General features: G+C 40.4%; 1 protein-coding gene across 4 annotated transcripts in view; it reads right to left on the reverse strand.

Moving 5' to 3' along the window:
- The window catches only part of EVA1A (eva-1 homolog A, regulator of programmed cell death), a 69,995-nt gene that overhangs the window by 13,219 nt on the left and 38,872 nt on the right, over positions 1-17,904 (reverse strand). The window contains exons 2-3 of one of the 4 annotated variants that reach the window (XM_082672339.1): positions 7,788-7,906; positions 6,420-6,591 (exon numbers count right to left, since the gene is read on the reverse strand). In XM_082672339.1, coding sequence (XP_082528465.1) covers positions 6,420-6,465 — 46 coding nt within the window. In that variant the 5' untranslated portion in view covers positions 6,466-6,591; positions 7,788-7,906. Of the gene's footprint in view, positions 1-6,419; positions 6,592-6,857; positions 7,069-7,787; positions 7,907-15,974; positions 16,098-17,904 lie in introns of those variants that run through there. The other 3 variants (XM_082672341.1, XM_082672338.1, XM_082672340.1) reach the window with 3 other exon arrangements.

Raw genomic sequence — 17,904 nt, forward strand, 5'->3', positions numbered from 1 at the left:
TGATTTTTAAAGAAAAATCTAAAAAGAATGGAAGAGTGAGGCTGGAGAAGGTATTATCAATTCAAAACATTAAATTAAAAAGAGCAATCATTCAGCTTAATCTTTCTAACAACCTTCCTAGAAGTTATTAATGAGGTTATTATTATTAATGAGATTATCCTCATTTTAAATTGTTATATTATGATACCAAGGGGTTGCTTTCAAGTAGTTAGAACAAGAAGTGTTTACTGCTCCAATCCAAGTGCTGAGATAGAGGAAACCAAACACGTGTAGGGAGAACACATGGATGATTCTTAGGTGGATGGGCACCTAAGCCAGAGTAGGGAATAAGGGGAGAAGATGACTGAGAGAACTTTAAAGACTGGGAAGGAGTTAGCCAGTCCAAGACTGAATGGAAGAGTTCCTGGATAAGGAAATAACTGTGCAAAAGAGATGAGAAAAGGCTAGGCAGGTGGTTTAGAATAGTTGAAGTGAGGCCTTAGTCAGGGAGGACTATAATTAAATAAGAGCATGGAGAAGTCAAGGTTAGACAATAAAAGCCCTGGTAAGCCACATAAAAAACTGCATATTGGAGTACCTCAAACCATCCCTAAGTCCGTTGCCTCTTGCTTGTCTCTATTCTAGCATGTTTCCTAAACCTTGGCACGACCTACATCTTGAAAAGTTAATTCTTTGTCACAGGGGTTGTCCTATGCATTGTAGTATGTTTCTCCACCCACTAGATGATACTAGCAGCAACCCTCACCTGTTGTTATAGCCAAAAATGTGTCCAGACATAGACAGAAATCCCCCTACTGTGCAAAATCACCCCTGATTATGAACCTGGTCTGGAAGTTGAAAAGCCTAGAATTCTCATTTTTCCAGCCTCTCTTACAGCTAGAAATGGCCATATGACACAGGTCTAGCCTATGAAACATGAGATGAGGTCGGCTGGAACCTCCTTCCTTTTTCATATGTCTTTCAATCTTGAATCAAAAGGCAAGAGCAACAGCAGCCATTTTGCAGCCACGAGATGAAAAGCATAAAAAAAAGGTCATGAGAATCACAGAGAATCTGGCCCCTACATTTTTGAGCTAATGCTAGCAACCACCTACCTCCTTGTTATGTGGGTAAGATAACTCCTATGTGTTTAGGCCACCAAATTGAAGGTTTCTACTATTTGCAGCTGAAAACAACTCTAACTGTTAAACCATAAAAAAGTGTTTGGATTTTATCCTTGATACAACGAGGATCCACAAAGAGATTCTAAAAAGTAAAAAGAATTGCATCATCACAGCTACATTTTAGAAACATCGTTTCACTACAAAACACGGATTGGAGGTTGGTAGACCATAGAAAATGCCATTATGGCAAAGCAGGCAAAAACATGAATGAGCTTAAACCAACTCAGTTACAGTGGGAATAAAGTAGAAGGGAGGCATTTCAGGGACATTGAAAGGTGAAATGGACCAACTGTAAGTGATTGGATATGGGCAGTGAAGAAGATGCATCAAAGGCTAAAAATCATATTTCTAGTATAGGTGATGCCCTAGATGGTACACAAAATAAGGAGTATGTTTAATTTGCAAACAATGCTACTGATAAGGGATTAATTTACAAAATATACAAACAGCTCATACAGCTTAATATCAAAAAAACAAAAACCCAATCAAAAAACGGGCAGAAGACCTAAATAGACATTTCTCCAAAGAAGACATACAGATGGCCAACAGACACATGAAAAGATACTCCACATCACTAATTATTAGAGAAGTGCAAATCAAAACTCTAATGAGGTATTACCTCACACCAGTCAGAATGGCCATCATTAAAAAGTCTATAAATAATAAATGCTAGAGAGAGTGTGGAGAAAAAAGAACCCTCCTACCCTGTTGATGAGAATGTTAGTTGGTACAGCCACTATGGAGAACATTATGGAGGTTCCTTAAAAAACTAAAAATAGTTACCATGTGATCCTGCAATCCCACTCTTGGGCACATATCCGGAGAAAACTCTAATCAAAAAGATATATGCACCCCAGTGTTCATAGCAGCACTATTTACAATAGCCAAGACATGGAAGCAACCTAAATGTCCACTGACAGATGAATGGATAAAGATGTGGCATATATATATATATATATATATACATATGTATATATATACACAATGGGATATTACTCAGCCATAAAAAAAGAATGAAATGATGCTATTTGCAGCAACATGGATAGACCTAGAAATCATCATACTAGTGAAGCAAATCAGAAAGAGAAAGACAAATATATGATATCACTTATATGTGGAATCTAAAAAAATGATACAAATGAACTTATTTACAAAACAGAAATAGACTCACAGACATAGAAAACAAACTTATTACCAAAGGGGAAAGGTGGGGAGGGATAAATGAGAAGTCTGGGATTAACATATACACACTACTATATATAAAATAGGTAAACAACAAGGTCCTACTGTATAGCACAGGGAACTATACTCAATATCTTGTGATAACCTATAATGGAAAAGAATCTGAAAAAGAACATATATATATATTCTTTTTATATATATAAAATATATACATTCTTTTACATGTAAAAGTATATATTTAAATATATATTTTTTATACATTACATATATTATACATATAATATATATATCTGAATCACTTTACGGTATACTTGAAACTAACACAAAATTGTAAATTAACTATAGTTCAATTTTTAAAAAAGAAGCATATTTAAAGGGGACAATGTTCCATTCCAGGTCAGGTTCAATTTGAAACACTTATGGCACATCTAAGTGGTAACGTTCAGGTCATTTAGATACTCAGCTAGAGAAGTCAGAAAAGAGTAAGGCAGTGGTAATTTTACATATATATATATATATATACATATATATATATATATGTATATATTTATTTATTTATTTATATATACACACATATATATATTTCAAATTTTAAAATTTCAATAAAATAACATTACTTATTACAAAACTAATATCAATGAAGTATAGAACACTTATAAATACATCTAAGCAAAAGAGAATTAAAAATACACAGACACATACTCATACAATCCCAGCATCCAGATATAGTTTGTAGTAAAATGTGGTTATATATACATATGAATATACACACATAATGGGATTATACTGTATATGCTGTGTGGTAACAGGTTTTGTTTACTTAACAGCACATCATAAACATCTTTCTACTTAAATTAATATTCACCTACATTTTTTTTTTACTATTATAAACAGTTCTGAGATAAACTGTCTTCACAGTAAAATTTTGACCCATATCCCTAATTATTTCATTAGGATAAATTCCTAGTTGTGGAATTGCTGGCTAAATTCTATATGTAGTTTTAAGGCTTTTGACATTTGTTCCCAAATCATTTTCTAGAGAGGCTATAGCAATTTATAATCCCATCAACAATATGTGCAAGTACTCATCTCCCTACACTTTCTCCAAAATTGAAATTATAAATGTAATCGCTCAAATATTTGAGAATTTTATAAAATTAAAATGTTAACCTTGGGGGCTTCCCTGGTGGCGCAGTGGTTGAGAGTCTGCCTGTCGATGCAGGGGACACGGGTTCGTGCTCCGGTCCGGGAAGATCCCACATGCCACGGAGCGGCTAGGCCCGTGAGCCATGGCCGCTGAGGCCGAGCCTGTGCATCCGGAGCCTGTGCTCCTCAACGGGAGAGGCCACAACAGTGAGAGGCCCGCATACCGCAAAAAAAGAAAAAAGTTAACCTCACTGTTGGTTTCATTTTGCATTTGTTTAATTGCTAGACATTGAGCTGCTTATGTTTTACCAGTAATCTGTAGTTTTTCTTTGGCAAACTGCTGATTCTTATCCTTTGTCCACTTTTCTTTTGGGACACTTATCCTTTGTTGATTTGTAAGAGCTCTTTATATATTAACTTTAACCCTTCTTCATTAATGCTGCCTTTTTTTCTTAGTTTGCATTTGCCAAATACGGGTACATTTTGATAAACAGATATTTTAAATCATACCTTGGTCAAGGTTTAAAATGGGTATTGTGAAGAATGGGAGCAAGATGTATCCAAAAGCAAATAGAAAGAATGACGCAGTATTACAAAGCCTCAGCTAAGGCCAAATTCCATGAATTTCTTAATGGTTTCAACCTGCAAAGTTGTAACAGTGTTTGGTTACTTGAGTGCAGAGGGAGAAAGGGGAGAAAGAAGGGTTTACTTAAGAGTTGGGATTTTGCCTGTTGGTTTAACCAGAAACTAGACAAAGGAATAAAGGAGTTATGTGTATTAGCAAGTGTGTTCCTGAAATGATGGACCACATGGATGAAGCAACTGATGAAGTGGAAGAAAATAGGAGCAGTTAGGAGCTGTTATCTTCACCTTCATATTTTAATTTTTTTTGATTTTTTTCTGCGGTACGCAGGCCTCTCACTGATGTGGCCTCTCCCGTTGCGGAGCACAGGCTCCAGACGTGCAGGCTCAGCGGCCATGGCTCACGGGCCCAGCCGCTGTGCGGCATATGGGATCTTCCCGACCGGGGCACGAACCCGTGTCCCCTGCATTGGCAGGCAGACTCTCAACCACTGCGCCACCAGGGAAGCCCCCCATATTTTAAATTTTTTAATTCATTTCCTTTATAGTCAGGCAGTGTTCTAAATCACACTCAGAATGAATTTTTAGCCACCAAGTCTATTTACTTGATCTAATGCATTTTATTTTAGCCACTCCACTTTCCATTTCCTTTCCTTCTCTTTTTATCTCAGCCCATATTTACTTAAAAGAAGCATTATCTTCCTGCATCCTAAGCAATATTTAATTCCAGAATATGGAGTGGGAAGGAAAAAGGTTGAAGGGGAGAGAAAAACAGGGCCATGTACCCTTTCACCTTAACAAGATCATAAGACACATGGTAAACACCAGGGCATTCAATGATCACAACTCAGGGTCATCCTGGTCAAAATGGAAAGCCGCCAGGTACTTCTTGTGCTGAGTAGAGTTCCAAAGTCCAGAAGCCTGTTTGCTCTCACCCAAGATATTTTCTTACAACAGCTTATTTGCAAGTGTCATCTGAGGCCTGGAAACTCCAGACCCCCCCTGCCACACCCCACTTCATTTTGGGGTGTCCTCACTATAGAACTGAGGAGATCATCAATTTAATTGCTTGTGAAAACATGATACCAGAGTTTCAAACATCTCTTTTCTAGCTCCAGTGTCCTTTCTCTCCAGAATAGCCTAGAAGAATGGGCAGAACTGAGATTTCTCTGATGTGTGGGTGCCCAGGTAAGGAGGCCCCAGGCACTGAACTTCCTTTGGGAGGTGAGGAGCTGACTGATGACCTGAGCCTTTGCTGATCTGAAAAGAGAGAACCCTGGACTTGAGGCATGTGAAGACTACATGCTGCATCTTGCCAACCACAAAGGAGCCAGCCAGGCTCCTGAGAAGTCCTCCTTTCTAAAATCAGGTTGCACGTCATCCAAGATGCTCTCTCAACAAAAAGCCATGAACTGCCTTTATCCTCAGCCCTAGCTCAGATTTGCCATTGTAAATAGAAGTGTCAGGTTTTGCACCTGAACTCTGAGGTCACCACATATCAAGCCTGACCAGAGAACTAGAAAGTAAAACCAGTCCCCCAGGGGAAACCTAAGCAGAACCTCAGTCCCTTCCTTTTATACAACAAACATAGACATAAGGCCAAATAAAATAAAGAAAAGCAAACTAACAAAACCTTAAAAACACACTCAAGCAGAAGAAAATCAATTTGGTCATTCAAACTATTCAGCATTTTCATGTATTTTTTAAAATTTCAGCTTTATTGGGTATATTTAAATGACTCCTTTTATGTGAACAGCACCTGTTCTCAAGAAATGATCTTGAGGAGAAAGTCAGCCATCTTTCTAAAAGAAACAACTGTGAACCAAGGAGGGAGCAAATATCAGACTCTCCCAGACTCACATACTTTCTGTCTCCATGTCTCCCAGAAGGTTATCAAACTTCTCACACAACCCCCCAAACACAGACTACACATAAACACACACACGCACACACACACACACACACACACACACAACCTGGGAGGAGTTGAGAACCACTGCATAGAAATAATCAGGCTGAGGATACTCCATTCTGGCCTTACATATCAGAGTTAAATGCTTAATGACAGAAGCCAACAGTAGCCCCAGGCTATTTCATTCACCCGAGCCCAAAAGGAAACCAAATATTTTTCAGCAAGATAAAGCTCTTAGAACCCCCCATTTGCCAAATTAGAGAAAGCTTAAGTTTCAAACCAGAAAACGTTTCATCTCAAAACTCAGTACCACAGAGCCCCTCTGTTATGAGAGGCATTTCTCTCCTGAGTATAAGACCAGAGATGGCCACCCAGGAGATGGCTCTACCCAGCCCCAGGCCTCAGACCTGGCCCAGCTGAGACTGAACAACTACCTGAGACAAAGGAATAGGCCTCTAGGATATTGCTGAGCAAAGCCATGTCCACGAACTCGGGGATCACCAGCTCCGTGTTGTGGTAGAAGGACAGCCTCGATGTGACATCCAGAAAAGGCCTCCTGGAGATGCTTCAGCTGGATCAAGGTGGCCACCCTCCCTCTCTTCTCTTCTGTTTGGGAACACAAAGTGAGTGGAGTGATGAGAACACATTCTGATTTCCTGAGGCTGTGCTCCAGGTAGCCTGGGCTCAAGAACAAAATCCAGTCCAACCTTCCCAGCCAGGGGGCTTCAAAGATCTGAGATCTTGTACTCTTTGCTCTAACAGCTTCTTGGCTTTCAAAGAAGCAGCAACTCCTTAAATCTGTTTTTCCTGGCCTTTCTCCTTTCTCTTTCCCCATCTCCTCCCAATTTCCCATTTAAACATTTCTCCCTCACCTTTCCTTGATCCTTTTTATTGCATTCTTCCCGGTTTGCCTATGAGGTTCAGTCCATCATCACTTTAATCACTGCATTTTTACCCCAAGCCACAGCCTGCTTTTCACCTGGCTCTGCTTTCCCCTGTACTGATGGCACTTGTGTACTTTGATCAGCTTGCTTCATCCCACGTATCACCAAATGTGCATTCTTGGCAATGGGTCAGAGCTGACTATTTCAGAACTCCCAAAGTGGTTCCTGTTCTAAAATGCCCCCAAGAACTTGGGAGCTCGAGGCTGCTACCTGCCCCTAGCTCCATGACTCCACCTGTGACTGTGATGGGCCAACCAAACACACATGCACTGCCACAAACGGCCCATCAAAGGAACTGATCATCAGAGTTCAGAACAGGAACTTGGGATCTCAGTATTCAGTGGCTCAGCCTCTGGCTGGGGGAGCACATTCTTTCCCCAGCTGCTGCTGCTGTTTAGAACCAGCATTATCATTATCCATTCAGTGAAGCCCTAGCAGAGAGCTGAGGATTTCAAGTGGCAGAGATCTTAATGACTCCTATTCAGTGCCACTCTATCTGAAGACAGGGAACTGAGTCACAGGGTATGGAAGGATGTCAGGTTAGGGAAAGCTAGGGAAGCAGAAGGTTCCAGTCCTTTCAGAAGAAACAGGTTCTCAGGTGGGTCACAGACATTGGTAACATGGATCACATTCAGAGGGCCTGGAGAGCTGCAATTCCATAAGTGGATGGAATGGGTCACAACAGATAAGACAACTCTCACTTTGGTGAATTCCAGTGGGCTCAGGGAAGACCAAAGCAAGAAAGGACAGACCAACCCATAGGTAGGACAGAAACAAACACAAGGTCCTTGGAGCAGCCAGAGGCCCAGATAGTGGCAGATGAGGAGTGGGCTAGCTATTGCTGAGGGACCCCTGTACCTCTGAGTCTTCAACAGCCATTTGAGTTCCTAAAAGGTGACAACTGATGATACAGGTGAAGACTTGGAACCACCACCCTGAGTTCAGAAACTGCTCTGCAGGTCTGAGGACTTCAGGACCTAGGAAGAGAGTGAAGCCACTGGAATATTTCTGAGTATATAGTAGGGCAAAGCTGTTTCAGGTCCATTCCCTCCTTTCTATCCCCACTAATCCTACTATAGTGCAAGTCTCATCATTTTATTTCTGTGAGTTTTCCAACAGTCTCCTATCTGATGCTTCTGCAAATACCTCTTCCTATTCAATCTAGCACCCACTTTTACCATCAGGGTTATCTTTTATAAAGTACAAATCTGATCACTTCACTCCATAAGTCCAACCCTTCATTAATGTTAAGAAGTTTAATCCCCATTAAACTTCTTAACACAAAACACATCCACTTTCACAATATCTGACCTCTATTTTGGCTCTTAATTCATCTCCTACCCAAGTCTACACTCTTACACATATACACAGAGATACAAGTATGCCTAACGCTTCAACAATACCAGATTACTTTCAGTTCCCCAAATACACTAAACGCTTTTATCTTTTCATGCTTTTGGTTGTGCCCTTCCTTTTGCCTAAATGTCCCTCCTCCCTGGCTAACGTTTCCTGTAAGAGGTTCTACTGTAGTCTCAAAATCCCAAAGACTTCCTTTTTTTTCAGAAATAGAAAAATCCATACTAAAATTCATATGGAATAGCAAGCAATCCAAATTACTAAAACAATCCTAATAAAAAAAAACAAAGCTGGAAGTCTCACACTTCCTCATTTCAAAACGTATTACAAAGCTACAGGAATCAAAACAGTGTTGTACTTGCATAAAGACAGGCATATGGATAAATGGAATAAAACAGAGAGCCCAGAAATAAAACCTTACATATATGGTTAAATTATTTTCAACAAGAGACCATTCAATTTGGAGAGAATAGTCTTGTTGAGAAAACTGGATATCCACATGCAAGAGAATGAAGTTCAACCCTTATCTTACACCATATTAAAAAAAAAATTAAAAATGGATAAAAGACCTAAGTGGAAGAGCTAAAACTATAAAGCTCTTAGAAGAAAACATGGAGGAAGAGCTTCATGACACTGGATTTGGAAATGATTTCTTGGACTTGACACCAAAAGCACAGGCAACAAAATAAAAATAGATAAGTTGGACTACATCAAAACTTAAGACTTCTGTGCATCAAAGGATACAATCAACAGAGTGAAAAGCAACCAATGGAATGGGAGAAAATATTTGCAAATCATATATCTGATGAGGGATTAATATCTAGATTATAGAGAACTCCTACAACACAACAACAGCAAAAAACAAACAACCTGATTAAAAAATGGGCAAAGGATTTGAATAGACCTTTCTTCAAGGAAGATTCATGAATGGCCAATAAACATATGAAAAGATGCTCAACGTCACTAATCATTAGGGAAACACAAATCAAAAACACAATGAGATACGACCCCACATCCATTAGGATGGCTACTATCAAAAAAACACAAAACAAAACAGAAAATAGCAAGTGTTGGAGAGAATTGGAGAGGAACCCTTGTACTGTTGATGGGAAGGTAAAATTGTGGAGGCACTATGGAAAACAGTGTGGCAGTTTCTCAAAAAATTAAAAATAGAATTACCATATGATTCAGCAATTCACCTCTGGGTCTACACCCAAAAGAATTGAAAGCAGGGACTTGAACAGATATTTGTACACAAATTATGATGAAGCATTATTATGGCAGCCTAAAGATAAATCAATCAAAGTGTCCATCCACAGACAAATGGATAAACAAAATGTGGTATATGCATACAATGGAGTATTACAGCCTTTTTTTTTAACATCTTTATTGGAGTATAATTGCTTTACAATGGTGTGTTAGTTTCTGCTTTATAACAAAGTGAATCAGTTATACATATACATATGTTCCCATATCTCTTCCCTCTTGCATCTCCCTCCCTCCCACCCTCCCTATTCCACCCTTCCAGGTGGTCACAAAGCACCGAGCTGATCTCCCTGTGCTATGCGGCTGCTTCCCACTAGCTATCTATTTTATGTTTGGTAGTGTATATATGTCCATGCCTCTCTCTCGCTTTGTCACAGCTTACCCTTTCCCCTGCCCATATACTCAAGTCCATTCTCTAGTAGGTCTGTGTCTTTATTCCCATCTTACCCCTAGGTTCTTCATGACATTTTTTTTTCTTAGATTCCATATATATGTGTTCGCATACAGTATTTGTCTTTCTCTTTCTGACTTACTTCATTCTGTATGACAGACTCTAGGTCCATCCACCTCACTACAAATAATTCAGTTTCGTTTCTTTTTATGGCTGAGTAATATTCCATTGTATATATGTGCCACATCTTCTTTATCCATTCATCCGATGATGGACACTTAGGTTGTTTCCATCTCCTGGCTATTGTAAATAGAGCTGCAATGAACATTTTGGTACATGACTCTTTTTGAATTATGGGTTTCTCAGGGAATATGCCCAGTAGTGGGATTGCTGGGTCGTATGGTCGTTCTGTTGTAGTTTTTTAAGGAACCTCCATACTGTTCTCCATAGTGGCTGTACCAATTCACATTCCCACCAGCAGTGCAAGAGTGTTCCCTTTTCTCGACACCCTCTCCAGCATTTATTGTTTCTAGATTTTTTGATGATGGCCATTCTGACCGGTGTGAGATGATATCTCATTGTAGTTTTGATTTGATTTCTCTAATGATTAATGATGTTGAGCATTCTTTCATGTGTTTGTTGGCAATCTGTATATCTTCTTTGGAGAAATGTCTATTTAGGTCTTCTGCCCATTTTTGGATTGGGTTGTTTGTTTTTTTGTTATTGAGCTGCATAAGCTGCTTGTAAATTTTGGAGAGTAATGCTTTGTCAGTTGTTTCATTTGCAAATATTTTCTCGCATTCTGAGGGTTGTCTTTTGGTCTTGTTTATGGTTTCCTTTGCTGTGCAAAAGCTTTTAAGTTTCATTAGGTCTCATTTGTTTATTTTTGTTTTTATTTCCATTTCTCTAGGAGGTGGGTCAAAAAGGATCTTGCTGTGATTTATGTCATAGAGTGTTCTGCCTAAGTTTTCCTCTAAGAGTTTGATAGTGTCTGACCTTACATTTAGGTCTTTAATCCATTTTAAGCTTATTTCTGTGTATGGTGTTAGGGAGTGTTCTAATCTCATACTTTTACATGTACCTGTGAAATTCTGACACATGCACAACATGGATGAACCTTGAGGACATTATGCTAAGTGAAGCAAGCCAGTCACAAAAGAAGAAATATGGTATGATTCCACTTATATGAAGTACCTAGAGTAGTCAAATTCATAGACAGAAGGCAGAATGGTGGTTGTCAGGGGTTGGGAGAAGGGAGAAATAAGAAATGATTGTTTAATTGGTACAGAGTACAAAGTTTCAGTTTTGCAAGATGAAAAGTGTTCTGGACATGGATAATGATAATGGTTGCACAACAAAGTAAATGTACTTGATGCCACTGAGCTGTACACTTAAAAATGGTTAAAATAGCAAATTTTATGTTATATGTATTTTACCACAATTTTTAAAATTAATAATAATAAATATAAGATGTTGATGAGGTACAACAATGAATTTTAAAGGTTAATTTTTAAAGATTCTTTAGAGAATCCAGCAATCAAATATTGATTTTCAGTTAATAGGAATGGTAGCAGAATTATAGAGATATTAAAATTAAAGTCAAAATACTATATGATATCACTTATATGTGGAATCTAAAAAATACAACAAACTAGTGAATATAACAAAAAAGAAGACTTGCAGATATAGAGAACAAACTAGTGCATCAGTGGAGAGAGGAAGCGGGGAGGGGCAATATACAGTAGGGGATTCAGAAGTACAAACTATTATGTATAAAATAAGCTACAAGGATATCTTGTACAATGCAGGGAATATAGCCGATATTTTATAATAATTAAAAATGGAGTATAACCTTTAAAAACTGTGGGGACTTCCCTGGTGGCAGTGTGGTTAAGAATCCGCCTGCCAATTCAGAGGACACAGGTTCAATCCCTGGTCCAGGAAGATCCCACGTGCCATGGAGCAACTAAGCCCATGAGCCACAACTACTGAGCCTGCTCTCGAGAGCCCGTGAGCCACAATTACTGAAGCCTGCACACCTAGAGAAATCAAGTCTAAAAAAATAAAGAAAGAAAAAAAAGAAAAGACTAACACCTCTTGGCTCTCCATTAAAAAAACAAACAAACTGTGAATCACTATATTGTACACCTGTAATTTACAGAATATTGTACATCAACTACACTTTGATTTAAAAAATTGAAGTCAACAAAATTCTAATTTATATCAAATTATGGATATTGCTTAATTTTAAGTAAAAGATGTTATTATCTCACTTATAAAAACATTGAATGTAAATAATTGTAATCTATCACATTTATAGATTAAGAGGAAAAACATATCATGTCAATGGATGCAAAAATGAGTTTGTGTAAAAATTAATAAAAATTCATGTTTTATTTAAAAAGAAAGGTCTAATGCAGTAAAGCTCCAAATCCTCCAGATTCTTTTTTTGTCTATCAAAGTATTAGAATATTTTTCTGATATTGCACCTATGATATTGCAATTGGAATTATTGGTTTACTGAAGAGACTTCTTACAAGTCCTTATTACCCTGGTACCTAGCATGGTGCCTGATGAAAGGAGGTTCTCAGTCAATTCTGGCTGGCTGAAAAACAGAAAGAGCAATTAGGCATGAGCTTTGTATGCATGAGGAAGTCCCAGAGAGTATTTCTGAACAGGTCTTAGAGTGAGCCACTTTGAAGACTAAAAGGACACCAGGGCTGACTGGCTCTGAGTGGGGTGCCAAGCAGGGTACTTCTTCAGGACTATGAAAGGACCACATGCAAGACGGAAGCTTAACCGTGGCACAGAAATTCCTCCTGCAAGTCTCTCCATGCCCCAGGCACTAATGGAGAGGGTTGCAGGAGCCAGAGGTAAAAGAAAGGGGGACAAAGAAGGCAGGCTGACGGTCTGCCTTCTTTGGCAGAGAAAAACCACTGCTGGTGGGCCATCCTACAGAGTGAACAGGAAAACCCCCTATGGTCCATGTAGCACAAGTCAACGTAAAGTGGGGGTCAGTACACATTTATAACTTTACTATGAAAGGGCTCTGAGGGCTATATGCTCTCTGTCTCAACTACTCAGCTTTTGCCATCATGGTGTCAAAACCACCACAAACAACCACAAAAGAATGAATGTGGCTGTGTTACAATAAAACCTTATTTTCAAAACTAGGTGGTGGACCCAGATTGGCCCACGGACCATACATAGTCTGCAGCCCTCTGGCCTAGATTCTTACTATTCAAATTATGGTACAAGGACCAGCAGGATTGACATCACTTAGGAGCTTGTTAGATCTGCATAATCCTGGGCACCCAGACCTTTGGAATCAGACTCTCATTTTGTAAGATGCCCAATAGAGTTTGCAAAATGCTCTGCCTAACTTCTGTGATCCCCTTCAGCCTGAGCACTCAGATATTATAACAGCATAGGCTTAGGAGGAGTTTCACTTAATGCATCCTTTATAAATCTGATCTAGGGTAGGAGGGCAAGTCCTTCATGAGGACACTGAGACAGAGGGCAGGACTCAGCATAGGAGATTCTGTTCAGGGCAGCTGCCAATGAGACAAGGTCTGCAGAAGTTAGATACGTGATGACTCCCAGAGCCAAACTCCCTGAGCCCTCCACTAATAGTGATGAAACTACTCCAGGTAGTTCTAGACACTCTCCACTGGTGATTTGCCCTGTAATTAAAACATTTCTGCATCTCCTACTATGATGCTTAATTTGCTGACTGGCCATGGGATGTCCAGATTAAACATTATGTCTGGGTGTGTCTATGAAGGTGTTTCCAGATTAGATTAGCAATAGGTAGACTAACTAAAGTAGATTGCCCTCCCCAATATGAATGGGCATTACCCAATCCATTGAGAGCTTGAATAGAACAAAAGGCAGAGGAAGGACGAACTTGCCTCTTTCTTCCTGCCTCACTGCTGAGTTGGAGCATCACATCTCATCTTGTCTTCTCTGGCCTCAGACTGAGATTTACACCATTCGCTCTCCTGGTTTTCAGGCTTTTGGACTTGGACTGAACTACACCACTGGCTTTCCTGTGTCTCCATATTGCAAGGTTGTGTATGGCAAATCATGGGACTTCTCAACCTCTATGATTATGTGAGCTGATTCTTCATAATAATAATAATCTATTGTTATATATTTATGTAAAAAATATGTATGTTTCTGTTTCTGTTTCTCTGGAGAACCCTAATACACTTAACCAATATAAAGGTAAGAGGCATGAAGAACTCATCCACCTACAAGTGAAATTTTATGCTCTAGTCCTCAAGGAAATCCCTTATCACTGGTTAGTTCCTAAAATAATGATCCTCAACCTTGGGCAGTGTGCTCCCCAGGGTACAGTTGGTTGTCACAACTCCAGTGGAGGTTGATATTGGCATCTAGTAGGAGGCAAGGATACTGCTAAAATCCTACAATGTATAGAACAGCACCCCCACAACAAAGAACTATCTGGCCCCAAATGTTAATGCATTGAGGTTGAGAAACCCTGCTCTAGAACAAACATCATTACCTCATTGATCAACCTAAGAAACTCTCAGTGTTTGTGAACCTCATGCACATCACCATTACAGCAAGAAAGGTGTCAGAGAGAGGTCTGTTTGGCAGCTCCTAGCGGCCTTGCTCAGAACACCACAGGTCCAAGCCCTGGGCCACCAATTCAATGTTCCATGACCAGAAGTAAACAGACTCTGGGAGAACAAATCACATCAACCAAGCCCTCAAGAAAATACAACATCAGGGGACTTCCCTGGTGGTGCAGTGGTTAAGAATCCACCTACCAATGCAGGGGACACGGGTTCAAGCCCTGGTCCGGGAAGATCTCACATGCCGTGGAACAACTAAGCCTGTGCGCCACAACTACTGAAGCCCATATGCCTAGAGCCCGTGCTCTGCAACAGAGAAGGCACCTCAACAGAGAAGGCACCGCAACAGAAAGCCACCACAACAAGAGAAGCCACCGCAATGAGAAGCCCATGCACCGCAATGAAGAGTAGCCCCCTCTTGCTGCAAGTAGAGAAACCCCACGTGCAGCAATGAAGACCCAATGCAAAAATAAAATAAATAAATTTATTTTTAAAAAAGAAAGAAAAAAGAAAATACAACATCAACCAATACCAGTTTATTAATTCATAACTGGAGAGCCACCTGGCATAAGATCTAGATCAGATTCTCTTCTAGACAAGTTGACCCTGGGGATTATCTTGGCTAGGGCAGAATTACAACTAAGCAGCCATATATTTTCAAAGCCAGGGTTTTCTCCCTGTGATTATCCATTGGATTAACCCCACACTGTTCTAGGGGAAAATGATGTGTAGAGAACACTCTAGGGCCAGTAAACAAGAATTGCAGCATACTTTCTTTGGACAGCACCTACTAATTCTTATACTTCTTACTCTTTGACAGCTTTTTTTCATCTATGACCCAAAGCTCCTTCACCTAATTACTGAAAATCTGTGGCACAATTGAGGAGACAGCTTCTTTCCATCACCTACCTCTCAGAATTTTGTCTTCCTGTACACATGCTGGCCTCCTGATGAAGATGACAAGCTGGCTTATAAGCACCATCTCTTAAACTGAATGACTAATTGCATGCATTGCATGCCATTTTCACTGGTTTCCATATTAGAGATAACCTATTTCCCAGTGCTGCAAATTCATATTCTCTGGAACCTTGAGTCTACCCACCTATACTGAGTGTAACCACTGGATATACAAAATGAAGTATGCCTGGTGATAGTACATTTCATCTTATATTTCAGTAGCAGCAGTGCACACCCCTGGTATATAAGTCACCATGCAGATGACTATCTCATCACACTGTGTGCAAAGGGTCATAAAAAAGTCTTATTATCAGCACTTCCCTGGTAGTCCATTGGTTAATACTCTGCACTTCCAATGCAGGGGGCGCCAGTTCAATCAACGGTCAGGGAACTAAGATCCCACATGCCACGCAGCACAGCTTAAAAAACAAAACGAAAAACAAAACAAAAAAATCTTATTATCCCCTTAGCTACCTGGGGAGAAGTGTACTCTTAAGAGTAGAGGAGTATCTGGTTAGAATGGTTCATCCTTGGAGATGCTAGTACCAGACAGTAGAGGTTCTGAAACTTGGTTGGCCTCAGTTGGCTTCTCAGGCTCTGAAAGAAGAGAAAAATGGCATAAAAAATATCAGAGAGCCATCACATGGCTGAGAGATCACATCATGCCTTAGACCTGGTGTTGTTATGAACTGCTTAGCAGAGAAACCTTGGTGGTCTTTGTCTGGACCCCTGAAGATATGAAATAGCATTCCCTGAAAGGATAAAGCCCACTGCCAGAGTTTAATCTGGAATTTGAACCAGACAGCCAGAGAAACCAATCTCCCAAGGTCAGAGCAAAAAGGGAAGCTAAGGGTAAGAAATCAAAAGATGTACGCTTCCTCTTCCCTTCTGTCAGCCAAAACCCACAAAATAGCTACAGCGGCTCCTGTGTGCCTCCTCATCAGTGAAGTTTGCAAGCCAGCCTCTCTGGAAGAGGAAGGGAGGAAATTTAGTTTCCAGATAGTAATGCCCAGATGGGCCATGAAATGAAGTCTCATGCAGCTCTGTGGGCACAAAAAACCTGGACATGCTGCCAAGTGGATTCCCACAGCCTGTATCTTCCATGGAGAAATCTCAAGGCCTCTGTTCAACCCAGCTAGAGAAGCCACCAGGGGTCTCTGAAAGACCTAGATTATACACAGCTCCTTTAGGTTGCCAGTTTCATTTAGAATTGTGTAGAAAAAAAATGAAATCAGTCACAGAGGTCCCGGAGCCCTAAGCAGTCTCCTCGCTCCATGCATACACACTCATTCATTATCACTGCTTCCTACCAGCTCCTGCAGCATCCGACTTTTGCTCATTTATTTACATCTTTACTTATCCCAGCTGCCTCTGCCTCACAAAGGATTTGTGGCATCTTCCTATCTCCATTTTACTGGTAAGGGCAAAAAAGCACAAGATCAGTAGTTCTTTAGAGACTCATTGCACCAAAGCATGGAATCAGTTCTTTGAGTCCCACTCGCTCTCCACTCTACACTAAAGAAAACCATGCAAGGACTGACCTCATTGTGGTCACATGGAGTCTGAGATGCAAAAGCTTGAAAGGAAAAATAACTCCCAGGGACTTCCCTGGGGACTTCCCTTCCCCAGCGGTTAGGACTTCGTGCTTCCACTGTGGGGGCACGGGTTTGATCCCTGGTCAGGGAACTAAGATCCCACAAGCCACGCAGCATGGCCAAAAAAGAAAAAAAAGAAAAGAAAAATAGCTCCCACCTCAGAGGATGGTAAGAGGATACACACGGCCCTGGAGAAATGACTGAGCAGAGAGAAACCCTGACTTTCTCTACAGGACTGATAAACTCCTGTGGATGACACATCCAACACGCTAGCCTACCAGCTGTGTGGCTTCCTTTGCTCCACCAACCCTCCCCTCCAACCTACTGCAGTAAACCACTTCCAAGAGCATATCCTGGACTTTAGTTTTCACTTAGAAAGGCACCACCTCTGAAGTCTGGGCTGTGAGCTCCTTAAGGGCAGGAACCACCTGGTCTCCATTCTTCTCTTTGTTCCTAGAGCCTCCCACAGTAAATGGACAAAGCCGATGTTCAGTGACTGTTGGATGAATGACTCACACTCAGAAATCCCACTCTTCAACCAGATCTTTCTGTCTTCCTACTACCCTCATCGCTACAGTCAAAGTAAATGTGCTCTCCAACCTCTCTGGTTCCTCAAGCTTCTTATACTCTCCAGCTCACCCAGTTAAGTCTCATCCTCCATTCACTTTTCTCTACACAGCCTGGCTACTATAACTACACTACACTTGGCTCTTACCAGGACCTTTCTGCTGCCCTCCCACCATCCCCAGGCCTAACCCCAAGACCACTGTAACCCTCACCTGCCAGCTTTCTTGTCCAAAGGCTAAGTG

This window comes from Grampus griseus (genome assembly GCF_964374135.1).
Source record: "Grampus griseus genome assembly, chromosome: 15".
Lineage (NCBI taxonomy): Eukaryota > Metazoa > Chordata > Mammalia > Artiodactyla > Delphinidae > Grampus > Grampus griseus.